This window comes from Eleutherodactylus coqui, chromosome 1 (assembly GCF_035609145.1).
Source record: "Eleutherodactylus coqui strain aEleCoq1 chromosome 1, aEleCoq1.hap1, whole genome shotgun sequence".
NCBI lineage: Eukaryota > Metazoa > Chordata > Amphibia > Anura > Eleutherodactylidae > Eleutherodactylus > Eleutherodactylus coqui.
The window spans coordinates 455,020,172-455,044,708 of record NC_089837.1 but is presented as its reverse complement, the minus strand read 5'-3'; the positions used below and the strand labels follow the sequence as shown (position 1 = coordinate 455,044,708).

Sequence of the window (24,537 nt, the reverse complement as noted above, 5' to 3'; positions counted from 1 at the left end):
CCGCGCCGGCCCCCGAATCTTTAGAGACGAGCGGGGAGATACTCGGCTAAGGCACTACTCGCTCGAGTAATGTGCCTTAGCGAGTATACTCGCTCATCTCTAATAGTGAACGAGCTAACGATGAATGAAAAGCGAACAATTTATCGTTTGATTGTTGCCAGGGTTTACACTGAACAATTATTGTTCATGTTCATTAGTTTGAACAATGCTTTGAATGATGAGAATAGTTCCATGTAAATGGTCCATTATTCATGGCATATGTTGTTGCATAGTAAAGCTTCATGTGATTGTTCTCAGCAAGAGAAACCACGTAATCTTGTAGATATGATACCTTTTAATGGCTAACAAAAATACATGATGTAATAATAGCGAGCTTCCGAACCGACGCAGGGTTCTTCTTCAGGCTTAAATGGATTGGATCTGAAGAGGCATGCATATTTATACACACTTATAACATACATACTTATGACAAGGCACAGATATGGATGTGATTGGTTCGCACTTAAAAGTGCTTCTTCATGTAAAGCTTCTTCATGTGATTCCTGACGTGCTGGACCTCCTTCAAGTGCATGCAGCTACAGAGGCGACTCCGTGCATGAAGATCACATACCGTAGCAGTGTTCATGCTGAAGCCCTTTTTTAATGTCCAGATTACGGGTCCGTATTCTGGTCGTGTAACAATGTGTTTGTTTTAGGGCTCCTGCACGCTTGCGTTTTTCTTGCATGTTTTATTTTCACGCGATATCGCTGCGGTGTTTTCACGCGATTGTCAATGGGACTTTCTAATACTAAAAACGCATCGCAAGTTGGTGCTTTGCAATTTTTGTGTGATGTGTTATTAATATTAGAAAGTCCCATTCACAATCGCGTGTAAAAAAAACCACCGCAATATCGCGTGAAAAAAAACACGCAAGAAAAACGCAAGTGGGTATTCACCCTAAAACTGATCAAAAATGAGAAAAAATAAACATCATTTTCATTTTAAAATAAAAAAAAAGACAAGTTTGTCTTTTTCACAATTGAAGGACTGGACGGAGGTTTTTTTTGCCAGGGTTCACAGAGGGAGCGTGTTCCCTTCATGATGTCATCAGCCCTCTGCGATGTAATTGTGGAGGGACGATTGGTTGCCATGGCAACCGGGCGTTATAAATTGTTGTCCCGGTTTGCCATGGCCTATGATCACTATTGTAAGCAATAACGCATTGCAGTACAGAAGTCCTGCAGTGCATTATCATATCAGAGCTATTATAGTTCAAGTCCCCTATAGCGATGTAAAAAACAAAAAAATTGTGCAAAGGAAAAAAAAAACTCCTAAACAAAAAAACACCCCTTTTGCGGACTTTCCCCTCCGTATAAAAAATATTTGGTATCATCGTATCCATAACAAGCTGTACAATAAATCAAACACATTCTTTATCCTGTAAAGTAAAAACCTTAAAAAAAAACACATAGCAAACGAAAGCAAAAATGTTTATTGTGTTCTTTTTTTGCCTCACAAAAAAAAAAATGCAATAAAAGTGATCAAAAGCCAAAATGGTATCAATAAAAACTACAGTTCTGCACACAAAAAAAATAGGCCCTCATACGGCTAGGTCAACAGGAACATGAAAAAGTAATGGCTTTCAAAATCAGAAGATGAACCCCACCCAAAAATTGTGTCCTTATGTTAAAAACTGGCCTCATCGCTAAGGGGTTAATCTGAGTATTGTGGTGGGTATGAATGCAGCACCTTTTGGCTCTTTTATTGATTTGTAACAACACAAAAATGAACAGAAGGGCAATAAATAACTCTTTTACGTTTAAATATCTTTTAAAATCAGACATAGGGGGCGCCACTGAGAACATTTTAAAAAGCAGAGCCGCGCCGTCACGTTCACGATTTTGGCGGGAAGAACGGTTACGTCACCGATTTATCAGAAGAGAACCAGCAGAAGGCGCTGTGAACTCCACAGCACTGAGCTGCGCATGCGCGTTCATTTCCTCGCGTCCCTCCACACAGCGGCGTATCACCGAATTCATTCATTCATTCAGTAAATCCGTATAGAGAAATTAACCTCTGACCGACCGGAAACATTTATATATAAAAAATGACGTCTTCCATCGCTGCTCCTGGTGCGCCATAACACGTTACCACCCCCAAATACTACTTCACTGAACCTGTACAGCAACTTCATTTGCTGTCAACATTTTGCTCGTCCATTTAAAACGTGCGGCTGTGACGTTATCCGGGGGGGGTGGGGGACAGAATATTTAACAACTACGGGAAAAGAAGAGCATTTGATTTGCCATCTTCCAAAATGGCCGACAGGCACCAGGCGCTTAGTTTATAAAATAACTCCCAGCATTCCGTGTTCTTCCCTCATCCAAAATGGCGTCCGCTCACTTCCGGTGATTTTTTTCATGCCGGCAGCTCATTCTAGCGCCGTTCTGCCAGCTTCCCGGCCCCCTTGTGTAACACGGTGCTTCCGTTTCCGGCCCCATTGTTGCAAAGCGATGGCGGCGCGGGCTGGTTTCCAATCGGTGACTCCGGGGGGATCCGGGCCGGCAGTGGCCGCTATGGTTCCTGGAACGCCAGGCCCGGCTGTGAGGATGGGCCCCGCCCCAGGACAAGGGATGTACCGCTCTCCCATGCCCGGAGCGGCTTACCCGGTAAGAGAGGGCGCCGGTGTGGGCTGCTGATGGAGGCGGAGGGGAGTCCTGTGGAGTGTAATGCACTGATGAATGCAGCATCCCTTATTACTGGTGCAGTCATGCACTGCAGCCCCCCATCCTGCACTGCAGCCCCCCATCCTGCACTGCAACCCCCCATCCTGCACTGCAACCCCCCATCCTCCCCCTCTCATCTGGGTGATACTTTCTCTCTCTGCCTACGATGCTTATTAGAAGCTTCCCTATAATTAGGATGCCCAGTAATGGGGGGGGGGGGGGGGGGGGGGGGGGGGGGGGGGGGGGGGTGTTAGTCACTTGCGCTATCCTGTAACTTAAAGGGAATTTATCCATTTAAAGGGATTGTCCGGGGGCAAACGTTTTTTAAAACAAACTGCTGCAGGTGTTAAAACCATGAAAGTAGTTGTACTTGGCGCCAGCGCTGCGGCTCCCGTGGTCTCTGATTCGCTGCAGCAGTGGGGGTAGCTGGTAGGACCGCTGTAGCTTTGGATCGGCGGGGGGATGAACGGGCCGGTGCTTACAACACATTTTGTAGCATTTAAAAAAAAATCATTCCATAAACGGACAACACCTTTTTAAGAAAAAAAACCCCAAACTTTTACCGCTCCTCCGTAAGTTTTGGTCGGTGGGGGTGCTGCTGCTGAGACCGCCATTGTGTGCTAAGAGACAGAAGTGTTCAGTGGGCCGCTGTGTTACTATGTAGGATTTACATACTGCCTGTGCGCCGCTCTCCAGTTAGACAAAGGGGCGGCGCCTTCTGCCACTGATTGTAGTCATTGGTGGGGTTCTCGGCACCCAGATGTCCCACCCGTCTAAACATAAGAAACCCCACCATATAAGTATAGGTACCCTATAAAGCCTACAGGAGGGCTCGTTCACATCAGCGGGTGGGACTTCCATTTTTCTGCTCCGTTCTGCACCCCCTGGCCAAATAACTTGTCTTGTGATGGGACGGATCTCCGTTGACTAACGGGCTCAGTGTGATTTGCGGTCAGCAGGCCGGTATCTTGCTATTTTGTTTTCTAGCAGAAATCGACGCCTGATGTCCGGAACGGAACCTGATGTGAACGAGCCCTCCGTCTGCTGACCCCACCAGTCATCTGCTATGGGAAGACTGTGCTGAGAGCGCCACCTTCAGCCAGCTAACGCTGTAGCGGGAGCCCCAGCTGTGCCCGCTCTCTTCCCTGGAGTGCAGGCACAGCTGGCCCATAGAATAGTTCATTTTGCTTAATTATGCCATAAGCACTGGATCCGGCACACGCTGGTCCCAAACGGCTTCGGATGGACTTGCAGAGTATGTAAGTGTGGACACGGGACTCTGAAGAGACAGATTTTCATGCCCACGTCAACTTCAGAGAGAGGGTCAGCGCTGGATCGCAGCTGAGTATAAAATAAACCTCATTCGGCTCCCTGCCACTTCTAACTGAAGCCCCATTTAACCGCAGAGAGTCTCACTCAAAATTTGCTCAAACCCTGTCTTTTGAGCGATAATCGTTGCGTGTAAATGCTGCTGCTGTTTGCTTTTCAGCCGAACGACGATTTATGTTTAAAATCCATCGTTCGGCCAGAGAGCTGATAGCAGGGACCGCACGCTGTGATTGTCCACGGGAGCGCTGATTAAATTGTTTTCAGCTGCAGTCCCGCGACACAACAAAGGGCCTGTATGCAGATAACAGACCACCTGCTGTTCTCTGCATACAGCTCCCGGAGGCTCATTTACATGCAAATTTAAATAATAAGCTGCTAATGTGCATAAGTGCCCATTAGCAGTTTATGCAAAATAATTGCTCAAACTGTCAATCTCCCTATCTTTTAAACGCATTTTGAGCCACCATCTTTGCGTGTAAATGGGGCTTTAGTTCCGTGCTCAGTGCATATTTCACCTTCTGGAATGCTACATTTTGCTATGCTTTAATTTTACATCACACTCTATATTTTAAAAATCCGCAGTAGTTTTGCATCCAAAACTGAGTCAAAATCCGCACCAGTGGATCCACATCCAATTTCAGCCGACTTGCATCAGAAGCCCTTCACTGCAGAACTGCGTTAACCCTTTCCAGTCCACTGTCTGACGTCGGCAGACATTAGGATTTAAGGCTGTACAGCTCCGATGTTGGAAGACGTCCGTCGGGGTTCTCCTACTGTATATTGCCAGCCTCTCTGCTGTCGGAGCCTATCCAACGTGTCACCTCATGCAGTACTGGCTTTAGCCAGCATATAGCGCCGTTGTATAATGGCAATAAGAGTAAGCATTCACAATAGGTGATTAGCTGTAATGATCTACTCATCCTCCTTGTAACCTGTCACAGAGCGTGTCTAGAACATTGTGTGAGTGGCCCACGAGGCTGCAGCTCAGGAAAGATGGCCGCCCTTGTAGTCCTGTATAGACAAGAGAATAATAAAATATTCTACATTCAGAAAATGAAACCACTAGAACAACGGTGAATGTTTCTCGTTGGCTTCAATAAAAGAAAACAATCTTTGCTGATATATTCCCTTTAAAATTGAAGTGGATATTAACCCCTTAAAGACCAAGCATGGTAAATATACGGCGCTTGGTCCTGGGCTCTAATCTCGGACGATAGCAAAAGGACAGCACAGGATTAAAGCTCCTGCAATCAAATAGGAGCAGGTAGATGTCAGACACAGCTGAGGTCCCAAAGGAGAAGGGAAAAGCAGTTTTAACAGTTTCTCCTTTCCTTGCTACATAGCGCTCAATGAGTGCTATGTACTAAGAAAAATTCTATACTCTCCTATTCCTCCACAGGCATCAAGAAGTGTAAGAGATCCAGCAGCACTCTATCCCAATGCGAATAATAGGGAAGGAAGGGAATTATTCCGAAACACAAGTCAATGCACAGCCAACACCAGGTTGTGGACCGTCAACCCAAATAGTCATTCAAGATAGTATATGTTGTGGCAGCATAAATGGTGCAGATGGCTTCAATTAAAAAAGAGCCTTTATTGTTCCATTGATAGACACACGGGCAACGTTTCGACCAACATAGATCTTTATCAAGCCGCTATCGCTTGAAACCGAGCAGTAGCTCCATGCTCTTCTCCAGTGCCCGGGGCCACGTCTCCTCCAGCCGTCCCACTTGTTATGAAGGTGCATTCCTCGCGTTATTCTTCTGGCTGGACCGGTGAAGATCACATCCCTGTGACAGTGTTTACTGCCTAGGAAGGAATGCTGATCTATTGCTGAGACAGCGGGCATGCTCAGTCCCTGCAATAGCTCGCCACTCCTTGCTAGGCTGTGAACTGTGACGTAGCGTACATTAGCTGGCAGAAAAGAGACTGCCTGTGAATGTAGTTAACCTCACAGGAAGCGGAAGAATCAGCCGGCTGGAGGTGAGGTGACCTGGGGACTGCAGGAGACAGAAGATCAGTGACGTAAAGTATGTGGTAAGTAGACTGACGGGGAAGGAATAGGCAAGTATAGAATTTTTTTATTTTTTATTTATGACAGAACCCCTTTAAGTTAATTTTGTATGTTTTTAGGGAAAATGGTCAGAAATAGGGAGAAAATGCGGCTTTTTTTTTTTTTCTGCGCTATTTTAAAAAAAATTGTTTAATAATCTAAAAATGGATCCTCTAGTTGTATTGTGTAATGTATGGCCTCACTAGAGTGTCGAAAACCAAAAATGTACTTTAGCTATAAATGTGCCTTCCTCCTTAGGGCTCATGTCCAGTTTTTTTCTCCCCAAGTTACACGTGCGATGCACGGCTGCGTAATATGCGGTGAATGGAGTCAGTGAAAGTCAATAGACTTTCATTGATTCATGTATGTAGATACACACGAGAAATAGCTGGCAGCGTGAGCCCTGTCGTTTTGTATGGGCAGTATGATCCTGCAGTCAGTCACGTCCATCTGTCCCCCATTCCCGAATAACCTATTGGATCGGTTAATGAGTTGGGTAAAGATGGCGGGGGTATGACAGCAGGGAAGCTGAAGCAGCATAGAATTGTATGTCACTGTGGATCACATACACTTGTGCTAAAACTTTCTCTTTGTTTGTAACAGCGGCCCGGGATGCTTCCAGGCAGTCGGATGACTCCTCAGGGACCAGCCATGGGTCCTCCAGGTTACGGAGGAAGCCCAGCTGCCCGCCCAGGGATGGCTCAATCGGGCATGGACCAGTCCCGTAAGCGGCCCGCACCTCAACAGATTCAACAAGTGCAGCAACAACAAGCAGCTCAGAATAGGAATCACAGGTAATATACATAACGTGTAACCCTTTATGAGGCCGGGGTTACTCTGCATGACTTGCAGGCCATTGATCCTTGTGAGAAATTGACCGTGCCTATAGCCATGTAGGCTGTAATGAGAGCGGTCATTAAAAATATAGCCTGTCAGACCTTTAGGCCTCATGTCCACGGGGAAAATCAGGGCCGGCGCGGATTGTTCATGCAGAATCCCGCAGCGGGTCCCTCCTTTCCCGCGGACATGAGGCCTAAAAAGATGATTTTCTTACCTGTCCGAACGATGCGGATCTTCCCTCCGTCGCGGCGGGATCTTCTTCCTTCGGCCCGGCGGATGTGCTCAGCACACCAGAAGCGTGCTGTGTGCAGGCGCCTTGCACTTTCTTTTTTTTTTCTTTCTTTTTGAACTCCTGCTCTCCCACGCTGGAGAGCTGGAATTCAGCTGCGAGTGTGCCGCGGCTTCCATAGGCTTCAATAGAAGCCTACGGGAGACCCGCACTAAAATGGAGCATGCTGCGGGTGATTTCACGCACACGCAATCCGCACCTCAGGGGAAAATGACATCCGCAGGTATTTAACTACCTGCGGGTGTCCAATGCATCCCTATGGGGCGCAGATCACACATGCGGGACACCCGCTGCGGATCTGTCCCCGTGAACATGAGGCCTAACACTGGCACCATCAGCAAAATATGGTATAGACACATTGTGATGCTAATAAACTGATGCATGTGATGCTCTAATAGACCCTTTGAACCACTATATGGATGAAAATGCCGGCACCTCCTCGGTGTTTGCAGTTCTCTCCGCTCACCTTATGGGGGGATAGTTTCCTCCCCTCATTTACTGCTCTCCATGTCAGCACTGCATTTATGTGAGCGGGTCTCTTCAGCCCTGTATTTGACCTTCATGGGTTTAGTTTTCATTCTACATTTCTGCTCTGGACTTGTAGAATCCTCATCCCTCTGGTGTTTGCTTGTATGATAAGAGCCGTAAAGAGGACCGGCACCTTTTTATTTACAAAATGTAAAAAAAAGTCTGTGAAAAACAACTTTATAAAATAACTTATTAAAAAAAAATCAGATGGCTCCTTCCTGTACCCCAAGTGACACGGCATCAGAGCTGCTCTGACAGCCTATGGCACGGGAATGGGCCATCAGTATTGTGGGAAACTCCACATCCAGGAGCTCAGACCCAACTCCTGCAGGGACCATTACATACCCCACGCTAAAGTGAAAGTCGGTATGTTTGCTATTTTTTTTTAAACATTTTTGGAATAAGTTCAACAATATTATGTAACTTTTTTTTAAATGTCTGCACAATAAAATGGGAAGCGTTGCTCAATGTAAGATACAATCTGGCTGCTATTAACATCAACAACATTGTTAGGATGGGCTGATTGTACATACAGTCGCAGGCAAAAGTTTTGAGACTGACACTAATTTGTTTTCACCAACCCTTTTTCTGTTTGACATCATTAGTGGGGTGATGTACTGCAGGTAAGAAGCGGTTTGAACAGGTTTCCAGCAGTTTGCAGCATAGCTGTAAAGCAACAGTTCCCCTCGTCTTCCCTTTAATCATATTGTGCAGCCATTCATGTCCAGTGGAGGACTATCTATCTTTTGCTCCTCTGTAGCTCTACTTACGGGGCGCAGCGCGCGATGGTATGATACGCTTTAGGGGAAGTCCTGATCTTCATTTATCTTGTTTCTATTTAATTTTAAAGTGCTAAGAAGAAGAAGATGGCTGACAAGATTCTACCTCAGAGGGTGAGTACTGCCGGAGCGATGAAGCGCGAATTAACGTAGATCCTTGGCCCTTGTTGTTACTGACTACCCCCGATGTCCTTTTCTTAGATTCGGGAGTTGGTACCTGAATCTCAGGCTTATATGGATTTATTGGCTTTTGAGAGGAAATTGGATCAGACGATTATGAGGAAACGTCTTGATATTCAGGAAGCCTTGAAAAGGCCGATCAAGGTATTCTACGTCTTATTAGCTGTGAGAATGGATTGCCGTTTTCGGTCTTACAATATTAACAGATTTTATTTTTTCTCTTCGTAGCAAAAACGAAAACTTCGGATCTTTATTTCGAACACATTTAACCCTGCAAAATCTGACGCTGAAGACGGAGAGGGGACTGTGGCATCGTGGGAGCTGCGCGTAGAAGGCCGTCTCCTTGAGGATGTAAGTGTGGCTTGGTGATTTGATTGTCGTTTATTTGCCAATTTACCACAAATTTTAGACAAATATCCTAGGATATGTCATAAATGCCTAAAAACATGGGGGTCCCAGCACTGGGGTCCAGTAATCTCCTTTTATGTCTATTGAGTCTGCAATAACACTTATTTTTTTCCATATTCATAACCTAACTCTCCACAATGACAGTAGATCTAAGATTGTGCTTATTGCTTATAGCATACAGAAGAGACTTGGATAAGCTCTTACCATACAGATGATCTTGTACCATTGCCTCCTATGAATGGTGATTTGTCTTTCATCACCAGATAATCCGACACTCTAACAGTAAAGTGTTAAATGGATGTAAACTATTAGTGGCCTAGCCTTAGAATAGGAAACTAATAGTAGATAGGTGGTGGACTGCTGACCATCAGGCTGGTGTGCTTGTGTATTGAACTTATTTTCGTAGGAATCGGAGATCTTCATTCTCACTGCAGTAGCCAGGCTTAGTATCGCAGGCAAAATTGCTATTCCAGTGACTGGGACCTTTGCCTGCAATACCAAACTAGGCCACTGTAGAGAGAATGGAGCTGTGTGCTTCCTGCACGAATCAGCCCAGTGCATGAGTGCACTTAGTGAACAGCTAATCAGAGTGGTTTTTGGGCGTCAGACATCTACTACTGATGATCCATCCTAGGGGTAAGCCAGCAATAGTTTTATAAGTGGACAATCCTTTTAAGCACTTGATTGCATTTATGTGGCAGAGGTTTTGTTTTTTAATGTGCCTTGTGTTGACGTATTGCCTCATTTTGTATTGCAGGCAGCTTTGTCCAAATATGATGCTACCAAACAGAAGAGGAAATTCTCATCCTTTTTTAAGTCTCTGGTTATTGAACTAGACAAGGACCTGTACGGACCAGATAATCATCTAGTGGAGGTATGTTCGCAATCACAGCTGGAGCTTGTTACCCCTGCGGTCACTGCTGTCAGTATCGCCTTCCATAAACTGATGCAGTAATGGCTTGTACTGGTCAGCTGCTGCTATTATTCATAGACCCGTGCCCACAAGCTCATTATTGGGGACTCTGTAACGTATTTGGAAATTCATTGAATTAAAGCCTACTTTTGCTGAGATTTTCACATGGCATTTAGATTCTGATAGTTGCTCCTCAGCATCAGATGTAAAACTGCTTCTGTGTTGTTAAAGGGAACCTGTCAGCAGTTTCGATCATATAAAACCGCCTCCATCAACAGCACCCTGAAGTTTAACGGTTTCCCAATCTTCTGTGCTTCTAACACAAGCAGCATACCGTGTGCTAATCGAGTCGCCTTTAAAAGGAGCCGGCCAGGTTCCATGAGCACAATTAGCTACGTTTATGGACCCATAGAACAGGGACTGCTGAGTCCAGGGGTGTGCTTTGTAGACTTGCCTGCCTTCGCTGTCCGCCCAGGATGCCACCCATGTATCAGATTGATTTCTGCATTTGGTACACAATGAGGGACATTTGCTAAGCTCGGCAGTTCTGACGCCGGGCTCAGTACCGTTTACTCCGGCGTACTGTGCGCTCAATACATGAAGAGGCGCACGTGCTGGGGTGTGCTCTATACACGTAGAGTTGTGCGCCTCTTCATGTATTAAGCGCATCCCAGTAGCTGCCTTTTTTTTAAAGAAATGTACAACAGATCGGACTTGGTGTACCTTTCTGATGTAAATTTATACATTGGTTGGTCTCGAACGGCCACGCTCCTCCCCACTAGTCCTGCTCACCTTTTGGAAAAATGGCAACGCCGGTGCAAAAAGCTAAAAAAAAAGTTGCACATTTTTGTGCATATACTTGTGCTTGACTTTCTTACACTAGAAACTGGAGTAAAGCACTTTGACAATGTGCCCCAATGTTCGCAATGTGTGCACTGAATGCAGGGCGTACTCCAATGCATGGACCGAGGGAAGGCAGGTAAGTATAAAAACCACATCCTTGTCCCAGGTTCATGCTGCCCGTGCAAACTTTGCTCCTACAAATATGATATCACGGGGGACATAGATGTTAAATATAAGTTAAAAAAGAGAAAAAAATACTAATTAAAATACAAATATATAGCTTTTGTTTATATAATATGCAATTAGTCGCCATAGCAGCCCTATAATCCAAGATTTGTATATCAAAATGTCCTGGCAGCCTAAGCCTGTAATTCTACTTTAGCATAAATAGACTAATTTTATACATTAAAGAGCTATAGATTTAGTGTTTTTTACTTTTTGTACACCTTATTTTTAATAAAAGCTTAAAAATTCAGTCAAGAAAAGATATTTAAAAAATAGCCCTATGTGTCATGAAAAAAAACTGTAAAAATATTTTTGTCCGCTGAAGGGGGGGGGGGGGGGGGGGATAGGGCCGTAAAGCAATCACGTGGAGACTATCTGGTCCCTCAGGACCGAAACGATCTGCTTTACCTAATTGGAGGACATGTAGAAAGTGACAGACTTTTTTTTTCAGTGTAGCAGAGTAATGGCCCTCTTACAAGGGACGATTATCATTCAGACTCCCGCGGGAATTATTTAAACGATAATTGTCCCATGTAAATGCATGCGGGAACTGAATGAAAAATTCCTTCATGTGGAAAACTGAACCACGAGCCGTTCATTGTAAACAGCAGTCGTTCTTGTGATTGACTGTTTGCTGTGCATGGAGGCGGGCGGGGTGAGAGCGCTGGACCGAATAGTGGAAGTAACCCTTCTGCTTTCTCTCTTCACTACATAGCACTCATTGAACGCTATGTGGCCTGTAAAGCAGAAGCTGTTAAAAACTGCTTCTGCCTTCTCCTGTGGGTCTTTGGCTGTCACTAACAGCCGAAGAGCCAACCTGCTCCTGCTAAAGTGCAGGAGCTGTAATCCTACGTCATATTTTTTGTACTATCGGCGGGAATTAAAGCCATAATTTTACTGTGCTTAGTCCTTTAAGGGGTTTATTTGTGAATTATGGTTGACATACAAAAAGGGACATTCGGCCTGAGCAGCATAAGGTGACCGGCATCAATGTTACCAAGAAAAAATAAGTTTGACAGAAGACATGAAGTTTAAATGTTTAAGAAAATGTTGTTGATTGATGATCTGTTTATAGAAAAACAGAAAATAGGTAGAATTTTAGGTGTTCTTAATCACCTGACCGCTATTCCAACAATTATCACAGGAGCGCTAATTGCTCACTGAATGGAGGTGGAGCGTGACGGAGATCTCTTCCAGCTACCCGCATATACTCACAATAAGGCCTCTTTCACACGAGCGACTGCAATATCGCCGCAAGAAAATCGTAGCAATATCGCATCTGTGTTCTGTGCCTTATCGCTGCGTTTTCTCATGATTGTGTCACTCTTTTGCTGGGATTTTCTGGAGGGGGGTGCTTGAAATATAAGCCCTACCCTGAAAAGAAGACCTGACTGCATTACAAAAAAAAATCCCCTAACAGGCGCTTTCTGCTCAGCCACACCTCTCCTCGCAGGTCCCCAGCACCCTTGCTTGTATTCCCAAGTGACTTTGACAAATGAGTGGTCTTTGCTACCATGCCCTTTCGGGTCCTGTGTTCACACCGGGTGACTTTAAAATACTGTTATTTATCACTTATTTTTTTTATTCCACTACCTAAACCCCATGTGTTGGTTGCAGTGGCACAGAACGCCGACCACACAAGAGACAGATGGGTTTCAGGTGAAGCGCCCTGGAGATGTCAACGTGCGCTGCACAGTCTTACTGATGCTAGATTATCAGGTACGTGTGAAGACCTTGTGATCTGTGCACGTTATATTGACACACTGAAGCGATCTGCAGCGACTCTATAATGTCATTGTATTTCTCCAGCCACCTCAGTTTAAGCTTGATCCCCGCTTGGCTCGTCTCCTCGGTATCCACACCCAGACTCGTCCGGTCATCATTCAAGCCCTATGGCAGTATATCAAAACTCATAAGCTTCAGGACCCTCATGAACGAGAGTTTATCATCTGTGACAAGTACCTCCAGCAGGTGGGAGCGTTAGTCTCTGTAGAACGACTTTGCCATTTGGTTCTTCTGCAATGTTCTCACCACGGCATCATTTTACCACCACAGATCTTTGAGTCTCAGAGGATGAAGTTTTCGGAACTCCCTCAGAGACTCCATGCCCTCCTCATGCCACCGGAGCCCATCATAATCAATCATGTCATTAGGTAAAAGATACTAAATTCTTCTACTAGTTTTACTGCGTGCTTCTGTCCCTCCCGGACATGTAACCCGCCTTGTACTGTGTTCACAGTGTGGATCCAAATGATCACAAAAAAACTGCCTGTTACGATATTGATGTTGAAGTGGATGACACTCTGAAGACCCAGATGAATTCCTTCCTTCTCTCCACTTCCAGCCAACAAGAAATTGCAGCGCTAGATAACAAGGTAAAGTAAGATGTTTGGGTGCCGTTACTGAAGCATCTCCCTGCCTGACGGACACCACACTTATATGGCTGTGGCACTGGTTCGCTAACCTGTAGCAGTTGCAACCACGTTTTACCACTTGGCAAATCTGGCTCTGAAAGCACACTATACAAGGGGGTAGACTAAGACTGCTGGCCAGCTTAAATATATGAAGTAGGGATTGAGATGAATGATGGCAGCGACATTCAGAAGGACAACACCGGATGTGTAACTGCACTTTCTAAAACATTTTGACCTGTTATGTATAAATATATCAGGGGACAATGCAGAGATCTCTACTATCTGTTTATAACCAGGACTGTGATGTAACAAGGGGGGGCATCCTCTACGTCTAGAAGAAAGCAGGTTTCATCACCAACGTGGAAGGGGGTTCTTTACTGTAAGAGCAGTGAGACTCTGGAACTCTGTCTAAAGACGTGATGGCAAATTCGTTAAGAGTACAAGAGGGGCCTGACGCCTTTCTTGAGCGATACAATATTACATGTTATACTCATTTATTACTTCAGAAGGGTCGGTGATCCAGGGATTATTCCGATTGGAGTCAGGAAGGAATTTTTTCCCCTTTTAAATAAGGAAAATTAGTTCCTACCTCATAGTTTTTTTTTTTTGTTTTTTTTTTTAAAACCTTCCTCTAGATCAGCATGGGGCTTAATATGTTGAACTGGAAGTAAATTACAGAAGTGAATGGGAACTAAAAGTACGTGCCCCCCCCCCCCCCCCCCCCACCAACACATCAAGGTATGCAGTTTCCATAACTCCCATTCACTTCTTTGTGAGTTATGGAAACAGTGTTGCAGTCTGCTCAGTTGTTTTCCTAAATCTTGCCTGAGGTCCAGCACTTGACATAGGTGTGGGACCTGCACCTATTAGGCTTATGTGCAATGGATATGCCACAAATCTCTTAGAAGGAAATACTCCTTTAATGTGTATGAATTGGTTTACATCAAAGGCAGCAAAGTACAAATGGTAGATGTTCCATCACTGGTAAATACTCTAATGGGAAAGATTCACTGTTAAAATGTCAGTTTGTTGCTGCAAACTGCGCCATAATACTGGTTTAAACGCCTTGCACCATACTTCTGTGTGTTAGACACGTTTCTCACTGCAGTAAAGGGGCATGGCTGTGCTGATGAGGGCGACAGTGTGCATCAAAAAGTTTATGCCAAAGCTGATGGAAACTGAGCCAACAGGCAGCATAAAGTTAGACAAAGTTGTCAAAAGATGCACCAGATTTATCACCCAGCACAAGTCACTGATAACATTTACCACATTTTAAGTGTCCAGTATAAAGCCTCGTTGACATGGGGTAATTTAGCTGCAGATTCGGGCACGAATCCTTGCAAAATCCCCATGATTGTAGCAGTCCACTGAATGCTGTGAAAGTCTGCGCGGCACAGATATTTCTGTACATGGAGTTTTGAACCCCCCCCCCCCATATTGCAGGAAAAATGCCATTGTCAGTGTAGCTTCTTCACTTAGTGTATAAGGTGACCGCAAACGGATTTGCCCCTTAGTTGATGGGGGCTGAATTTGCATGCAGATCCGCAGCAGCTCATCCACGGCGTTCTGCTGCAGGTTAAACTGTCAGTTCCATGTCGGAAAAATCCAACATTGAAAGCCTGTGTGAAGGAGGCCGAAGTATGCACTGCCTATTAAACCGGTTTAGTAAATCTGCCCCATGCCTTTTCTTCATGCTTTGTAATTCTGCGGTATGGAACATGTTCCCCTGGAGGCGTTATTAGTGAGCGCTGCAGTTTGATCAACCTGAACTGATTGAATATTTTGCTCGGTTTTGAATATGTATGTACCTGCTTTTATGCTGATTTGGTTCGTGCTCACGCGGTTCTCAGATATACGGTTTCATCCACCTTGGCTTACTGCTGCCTTTGTTTGCAGGTCCTTTCTGCTTGTTACATTAAAGGGGTTTTGTCTTTTAAAATAAATAAATAATACTTGAGATGAGCGAACGTACTCGTTTAGGGCGATTTCGCAACAGCATCGCTTTTTCTCGAGTAACTGACTACTCGAGCGAAAAGATTCGGGGGCGCTAGGGGCGAGCAGGGGGTTGCAGAGGATAGTAGGGGGGGGGGGGGGGGAGCTACCCCCCGAATCTTTTCGCTCGAGTAGTCAGTTACTCGAAAAAAGCGATGCTCGATTGCGAAATCGCCCTAAACGAGTATGCTCGCTCATCTCTAATACTTACCTATTCCTCCCGTCAGCCTATTTACTGCATCGTCTGCTCACCAATCTTCTCCTGGCTCCTGCAGTCCCCAGGTCACCTCACCGCAAGCCCGCTGGATGCCTTTCTGTTATGCAGCGTCTTACTTCTTCCAGCAGGTCAGTGTCTAGCTGGAAGCGCCGGATGCTATGCCAGGCTATTGCTGAGATTGCGCATGCGCACTGTCTTGCGGCGTTGGTATAGGAACTCTCGTGGCAAAACAGTGCGCATGGGCAGTCTTGGCATTGGCCCAACCTAGCATCCATCCCTTCCTGCTAGGCAGTAAACGCTACTTCACTAGTGACGTAGCGTACAATGCCCTGCAGGAAGAAGACTGCAGCTAATGAACGCTTCGTCATCGGTAGACAAAGAATCGAACTGCTGGAGGTGAGGTGACCCGGGGTGATTGCAGGAGCCAGGAAAAGATCAGCGGGGAAGAATAGGTAAGTAATGACAGAACCCGTAGTTCAATTTGAAGCAAAACATGGTCAGTAGAGATTAGCTTAAATAACAATTCCCTAATGTAACGCTATTGCCATAAACAGTCCCTTTTAGCTGGATGAGCAATCCGAAACCACTAAAGCGTTGCTAAGGTAAACTGAACATTCATTGCAGTTTCCTATACTGTCCATATGTTTGTTTTTTGTTTTTTTGTGTGTGAACCCAGCCTAAGACCCAATGTCCATGGGTGGATCTGATTTACGGAATCCGTGCACCCGCAAATCAAGCGACCCATAGGGAAGCACGGGTGTCCACACGTGAATTAAAACTTGGACATGGGGCCTAAGTCTGAAGCCCTGCTGGTTTAGGATCCTTCTTTTCCCCAGTGAACTTATTTCTGTATGGATCTCTACAGACACAGCTGACAGCGCAGACTGGGCCGAGGAGCTCTCCTTTTTGCATAAAACTTCTCTATAATTCTGGTAACTAACTTAATGTGCCTTTTCTCTAGATTCATGAAACCATTGAAACAATCAATCAACTGAAGATTCAGAGGGAATTTATGTTAAGTTTTGCCCGTGACCCTCAAGGATTCATCAATGATTGGCTGCAGTCTCAGTGCCGGGACCTGAAGGTTAGTGGTGAGAGGGCCATGTGCAATGTACTCTATTGTCGTCCTGAGCTTCACATCCTCATCACATTCTCTGCTTTTAGACTATGACTGACGTTGTGGGCAATCCAGAAGAGGAACGTAGAGCAGAATTTTATTTCCAACCGTGGGCTCAAGAGGCGGTTTGTCGATATTTCTATTCAAAGGTATGTTCATCCAAGCTTATGATGATCTATTTCTAGGTGTCTGTCTCATTTAAAGGGGTTTTCCAGTTGTAAACTCTGGATGGTCCATTTGCAAGATAGGTTATCAATAATAGATCAGCAGGGTTCCTTTACCCAGGAACCCGCCAATCGGTTGTTTGCGGGCTGGTGTTCTTATGCACGGAGCTGGATTCTGTATTCACTATAGTGGCCAGATTTGGTATTGAAGTGAATGGAAATTTTACCTGTAATACCAAGCCTGGCCACTATATTGAGAATAGAGCTATTCGCTTCCTGCAGGAATCTGCTCAATGTATGAACTTGGTAGCTGGGCCGATAACTGATCAGCGGGAGTCCAAAGTAGCAAACCCGTATCAGTCCCTTTAGTGATTGACACCAGATACGTGATTATGGGGGCTGCTATCTTGTTTCAGCTGCTATCAACTTTCAGAGATATGCCTTGCAGCATCCACAGGGATCGTATGATCCTCTAGGCTCAAGATGTTCATTGTCTTCTATGGGAGAGTGTTGTGGGCATGCTCTGTGATTTATGCAATGGTCATTGTGCGGGGAGGGAGAGCAGGTGAGCTGTGACTATCATCTGTTGTGAATGGTGGATCCTGTGTAGATTGGTGTAACTCTTAGGCTGCATTCACATGAACGTATATCGGCTCGGTTTTAACGCCGAGCCGATTTACATCGTCCTCATCTGCGCGCGCGGGGGGGGGGGGGGGGGAATAGAAGAGCCAGGAGCAGGAACTGAGCTCCCGCCCCCTCTTTTCCTCCTCTCCGCCCCTCTGCACTATTTGCAATGAAAGGAGGCGGGGCTAATTCCTGGAACTTGGCCCCACCCCGCCTCCTTCGGCGTGAAAACCGAGCCGATATACGTTCATGGGAATGCAGCCTTAGGCCTCCTTCACACGGTCGACAAAGTCTGCTACAAATCGCATGTATGTGAAGCTCATGCTTTCCTATGGATTACTTCACACATGCGATGCTTTGTAGCATGACACAAAAACCTCGCAGGTTCAGCGATATGCCTGCGGCACGCGAGATTTTGTAGCCCATGTTTCCCTATGGAGCCTTCTCTGTTGCATCGCGGTTTTCATGCGATGCAACATTGACAGTAGGAAATCCTACTATCAAAGCAGCAGAAAAGAATTTAAAAAACACACATCACCACCTTAGAAGCACTCGCCGCTGCCACTTCTCCCTGGGTCCCGGCACTGCTTCTCTTCATCTTCTGTCCGGGGATTGAAAAATCCCTGCCTTCTGGAAGCGCTGGCTGTGATTGGCTGACGCTTAACCAATCACAGCCAGTGCTCGATGAATGGCTGTAATTTGGTTTAATTTACAGCCATTCATCGAGCACTGACTGATTGGCTAAGTGTCAGCCAATCACAGCCAGCGCTTCCAGAAGGCGGGGATTTTTCAATCCCCAGCCAGAAGATAAAGAGAAGCAGTGCCGGGACCCGGGGAGAAGCAGCTTCGACACCCCAGACATTGCAGGAGAGGTGATATATACTTTTTTTTTTTTTTTTTTTTCTTCAGCAACGGCTCATTTTCGGGGTAGGGCTTATATTCCACCTGGTCCTGCATTGTGAAAGAGCTTGTATATGTTAGCACAGCCCCCCTTAACCTGAAAACCTGATTTCAACAATAGACGACTTTCTGACTACACATTGTTAATTATTTGCTTGTTATTTCTCTAGGTGCAGCAGAGGCGCCAGGAGCTCGAGCAAGCCCTGGGGATTAGGAACACATAAAGCAACCCGATGATTGGATGTAACCATCAGAGTGAACCTCATAGCCATGATCTCGGCATCTTCTTGAGGCTTTAGGAAGCTGCACCAGATTGTCCTGGGTTTGAGGCCTCTATGAAACGACTGACAAGCGGACTAAGGACTCACTAATAGTTATTTATACTGTCCTCAGATGTGACAAATATTAAGGAGCAGAAGATCCTTTTGAGGGCTAGACTTGTGTTATATTCTGAAGGATCAACTACATTTATTTTTAGACTTCCCCTATGTGTCATTTTCTGTATTGTGTAATATTCTTTAACATTTTAGTATTTTTTTTTTTTCCCTCTCCCTTCGACCAAAAAAAAAGAAAGTATCAACTATAGCTTTTGTAGCCATTACCTATCCGTGCGCCCCTATACAATTTGTAAAGTAGCGGTTATTATCTATATGTCAGCATATAGCGCAGAAATATTTGTGTTGCGCACACCATTGAAGCAGGATGCGTTTCTACCTGATACGTACGGGTTCATCTAATGTGTTGGCCGTCTAGACTGTGTGCCGGCAGCAAATATATTGTAATAGGAGCACTGCGTGTACTCCAGCCCTGTTAGGGACATCACACGGTTGTACAAAAAAAAGTAAATGACCCCCTTTTTCTTTAGCTGAAAAGGTTACAAGTCTTGGGCTGGGAAAGTGGTCAGTAGATTTCAATATGAAGGACTATTATGCAGATGAGTGTACAGTAACGTATTCTACAGCATTTGCAGTCTGAGGAACGGGCTCTAAATATGCTGCTTAGCTTCCCGGGGTGTATCCCTAGAAGCGTTCCAACCTCCCTCACTGAATGTGCCCCGAGCACCTCTATTCTCATAAAATGTAGCCTTTTTATTTTTAAGCGGATTATGGTTTTGATGGACCAAAATATTGTTTTGTATCTTGTAGTCATTGCCAAGTTTTAATAAAAGCAAGTTCTGAATAAGAACAGTATCTGACATCATTGTAGGCGCTGTTTATTGTTTGCATTGGGGCCAACCTATCTGCTGTGTGCGTGGAGATATATATATATATATATATAGATATAGATATAGATATAGATAGATAGATATAGATAGATAGATATAGATATATATATATATAGATAGATATAGATATATATAGATAGATAGATATATATTCATTCATTCATTCCACTAACACAGGGTGTCAAACTCCTTTTTACTGAGGGCCACATCAGGCTTATGGTGACCTTCAAAGGGCCGATTGTAAGGCCGCCTGCAGATGGCCGGGTCAGATCCCGACTCGAGCCCTTGCAGGGACCAGCACGGTTGGGGAGTGACATTTCTGTGCCGGGCCCTGCGAGACCCGCACAGAAATAGAGCATGCCGCATTTTGTTTTCAATGTGTATTTTCATGTGGACAGATCGCGTCAATCTGCCTAGGATTGTGTTTTATAACGCAATCCCATGGAAGCTTCCATGGGCGGAAATTCAGCGGGAAATCCCGCCGTGGAATTTCCGCCTGTGTGCAGGAGGCCTAAGACAGTATAGTAAGGGCTCGTTCACACAAGCGTATTTGCGTACATAAAATGCAGTGAATAGAAGCCATTGATTTCAAGGAGTTCATTCACATGATGTATATTTTCATACAGCATGACCTATTTTGTTACATACTACGCACCCCAATAGGCCATTAAAGTGAATGGAAAGAATGTGCAGGAAACCTGTGTATTCACTGCATATTTGCTCACCATTTCAATGGCCCATCTGCGTTCCTTTTTGTGTACGTAAATATACAGGCATAAGCGTTTTTTTTTTTTTTTTTTTTTTTTTTTTATTGCACAAATACGCAGCATATTTGTCTGACCGAAATAAAGTTACACCCGTGTGAACGAGCCCTAATAGTGACCCTGATAGTGGCCCCCAGGAAAAATAACCCCTACAGTGGCCCAATTAGTAGTAGTAACCCCTTCAGTAGTAATACCCCCATAGCAACATTAACCCCCCTCAGTAATAGTTTCCACCCCCAACCCATATACGTACCTCCTCCTTTCTGTCAGCGCCACTCCCCTTCTGCTCACGATGATCCCGGTGCACACTCTGTCAATGTGCGCCCGGCATGCTTCTTCCCAGAGTCCTCTCCTGTGGAACTGAAGAGCATGGGACTCGGGGGAGGAGGATCCCGGCTGCACACTGACGTCAGTGTGCGCCAGGATCAGCGGTAATAGCGTGATTACCAGCGGGGAGCTGCGGCACCCCAGCTGGTAATCGCTGCAGTGGTGAGCAGCGCCGACACTCCGCAGGCCACATAACATGAGGCAGTGGGCTGGATTCTGCCCGCGGGCCTTGTGTTTGACACGTGCACGAACACGTGTAAAAAAAGAAAAGCTGAGGGATTCAGATTTGTGTGGTTTTTTTTTTTCTTTTCATGTGATAATTATTACTTTGCGTTGGTGGTGAGATATAGAGCATGGTGTTCCCTCAGTCGAGCAAAGTGTGATTCGGCTGTACTGGCAGGATTCCTAGCTCATTCCATTTTAGCAAACATGAAATTACAAGCCCCGTAGTAAACCCTTTCTAATGGAAGATACAAAATGAAATGTAGTACTGGTGAAGAGGGTGAACAAGTGACCCCTTATAAAACGCAACCGTAACGCTTTTCTACTATTGATTGTTGTAAAGGGAACCTGTCATCGGGTTCCTGATGGCTGAAGCATGAACCCAGGACAGATCCACTCCTATGTAAGTGGTGGTCTAAAACCATGTGGCGTTTCAGAATTAACACCTTGAAAATTGCCTGTTTGATTTGGGAACGGAGCTATCGCATCAGAAGCGGGCCGTGCTGGGCTTTCTCCACACCCACAGCGTGTTGACAAACTTGTGTATAGGGGAGAGAGCGGTCAGCATACTGTGGTGGGCAAGGAGAGACCAGTGCGGCCCGCCTCTTTGACTCGAGAGCTCCATTCCTGAGTCATTATGACTGTTATGAAACACCATAGTGTGTTAGACATGCACAGTGCCCCCATGTAAGTGGTGGTCTGTCTCCATGTTTATGCTACAAGTGGTTTGGGCTGCTTGAACCTTGGTGACAGGTTCCCTTTTTAAAGAGGTTTTCCAGGGAAACACAACCCATCCTGAGGAGAATAATCAATTGTTGATGGCTTGGGGCCTGCTGTCATTGCCGCTACATACTGAAGTACAGAACGGAAGCTGCTGCTCCGACCCGTGTAGTGGTCAGTTCTTGTCACTGCAGTTACAAACACCGGCCACTACATGGGGTTGGAGCAGCAGATTCTTTTCTGTACATCCAGTATGTGATGGCGCTCAAGGGGCAGGCCCTAGCAGATCAACTATTGATGACCTATCCTGGGAACAAGTCAGCAATAATATTTCCTGGGAAAACCCTTTTTTAATACATGGAATATGCAGTCATTTGCCCTTTGCCCTATCAGGTTCTGTGGTGTTTAGAGGAGTAGGAATAGTTACAACAAGAGGTAAAGCTGCAAGAAGAGGCACTATGCCCTAGCCAAGGCCATTAGGGGTCATTGTTCAAAATGTCTGATTCCCTTTCTTTGGGTTAACTTGAAGATAAACTAGTTCATGTTGTCACATTACAGAAACGCTGTGGACTTTCTGCAGCGGAGTTGGTTGCATACAATCTGCAGAACTTGACAGTGCAAACAATATGGATGAAATCCCATCTGCGTGCTGCGGAAAAAATCTGCAGCGTAAACGGCCCTGCGGTGTGGATTCTAAATCTGCAGCACAGCAGTTTAGGTACACAGGCTGTGAGTTGTGCACCAGAGACTCGAATGCAACTCGCAACAGATGATACACGGACACCAGCCTGTGCTGTCTGACCTACATGGACGCAGCACCTTCACATGCACTGGCGTGTCCTGTTTTCTCATCCGTGAAACAGACAGGAATAGAACATGCCATCAATTTATTTTATTTTTTCCTTCCCGTCAACCATCAATCTGTGTGAAAACCTCCATGTGTACCGCCACAGGTTACAATGTGTTATCTGCAGAATTATATGGACAGCTCTCGGTCCCAAAATATACTGGTGTGCCCCTGGCTGTATGCTGTGGATTCTCACCATGGGTGAAACCTATCTGAAACAATATGCACTATTTGGTAAGGATTTTGCTGCTGCTGAAAATCCACAGTGGATCCAACGTCTGAATATACAACCTTAGGGCTCCTTCACATGGCATATCTGCATGCGCAATACGTACAGAATAGAACCCATTGCCAATATTATAACTGCATTTAGGCTCCACTGCTATACAGTTTTTGAAAATGGAATCTTAAGGCTGGATTCATGCCGAGCCGATATACGTCGTCCTCATCTGCAGGGGGGGGGGGGGGGGGAGATGGAAGAGCCAGGAGCAGGAACTGAGCTCCCGCCCCCTCTCTGCCCCTCTGCACTATTTGTGATGGGGGTGGGGCTAATTCCTGCAACTTAGCCCTGCCCCCATCCCGCCTCTCCCAATTGCAAATAGTGCAGAGGGGTAGGGAGGGGGCGGGAACTCAGTTCCTGCTCCTGGCTCTTCCATCCTCCACCCCACCCCCCCCTCGCAGATGAGGACGACATATATCGGCTCGGCGTAAAAACCGAGCCGCTATACGTTTGTGTGAATCCAGCCTAAGGCTGGCTCCACACAGGTGAGGAAATCACGTGATTTCGTCTGCTGTGATGGTCAGTAAAAAAGCAGAATATGAAACCAACGATTTACAATGGTTTCATTCCCATCTGGGATGTTTTCACTGATGCGATGTTGATTGGATCAAAAATCATGGCATGTGCTATTTTTTTTTGTTTTATCTCCAATGTATTCCTATGGGGGTTTCTTTTTAACACAACGCTAGAAACACGTGTTACGATGCAATTTTAACATTACAAAGTCCCATCGACTTATGCAAAATTGCGTAATTGTATCGTGGGCGACAGCGATGAGATCAGAGATTATTCTACAAAAAAAGCATCACTGACTTTCTCGCGGCAAAATCACAATCGCCCATATGGAGCCAGCCTTAAGGGGATTTGTCATTACAGCAAAACCCTGTCCACTTGCTTGGCCCAGCCTAAAGTTAAAAAAAAAAAAAAAAAAGAGGGCATACTTGACTGTCCTGAAGCCCAGGATGTAGCTGAGAGCCGGCATTGGCGGATAGCTCTGTGGAAGTCGGGTGTTGTCTGCAGCCAATCAGCTGCTAAAATAGGAGAAAAAAAATATTTCCCCATTTAAGCACCTCTTGCGGTCATTGCTGCACTTTATGTGGTTGCAGCAATGCCATACCCATATAATCCATGTGCCTGCATTAGTCACATACAGTAAACCAATGAGGTCAGTGATTGGGCTGCAGCAGTGAATAAGCCCAGTGTGATCACCAGAGCTACTGTCGATGGGCAATGGCCCAAAGAGGTAATGTTGGAGAACCCGGTTTAATAGTACACAATACATAATATGTATATTTTTTACCCTGATTTGCTTCCCCATGCATCACGATCCGGGCAGAAATTCCTAAAGGCTGTACGGTCTTATTTTGCCTCCTTGAAGAATTAATCAAGATGAGTTACTGACAGAAGTGTTTACTGTGCAGTTCTACTTAGGGACCTTTTACACTTAAAGTGGTATCACCTGGCCCGCGGCACTCACTAGAAGCCGCCAAGCATCGTGGGAAAGGCTGTGCTGTTAGCACAAAGAATTGGGAGTGGAGAGGGAGCGCTGTACCTGCCAAAACAAGCTACGCAGCTGATTTCAAGTCAAAATCCACCTGATGATGTGGATTTTGACTGTTTGGATGTGGAAA

At 45.4% G+C, this 24,537-nt stretch overlaps 1 protein-coding gene across 1 annotated transcript; it reads left to right on the top strand.

The window, feature by feature from the left end:
* The first annotated feature begins 2,438 nt into the window (after positions 1–2,438).
* Positions 2,439–19,716, top strand: SMARCD1 (SWI/SNF related, matrix associated, actin dependent regulator of chromatin, subfamily d, member 1). The gene is made up of 13 exons (XM_066584034.1): positions 2,439–2,649; positions 6,692–6,882; positions 8,596–8,638; positions 8,726–8,848; positions 8,933–9,055; positions 9,870–9,986; positions 12,711–12,812; positions 12,903–13,064; positions 13,149–13,246; positions 13,333–13,468; positions 16,678–16,800; positions 16,881–16,982; positions 18,692–19,716. The coding sequence occupies exons 1-13, from the start codon at positions 2,494–2,496 to the stop codon at positions 18,743–18,745; spliced, it is 1,530 nt and encodes a 509-aa protein (XP_066440131.1). The 5' UTR covers positions 2,439–2,493; the 3' UTR covers positions 18,746–19,716.
* The last annotated feature ends 4,821 nt before the right edge of the window (positions 19,717–24,537 follow it).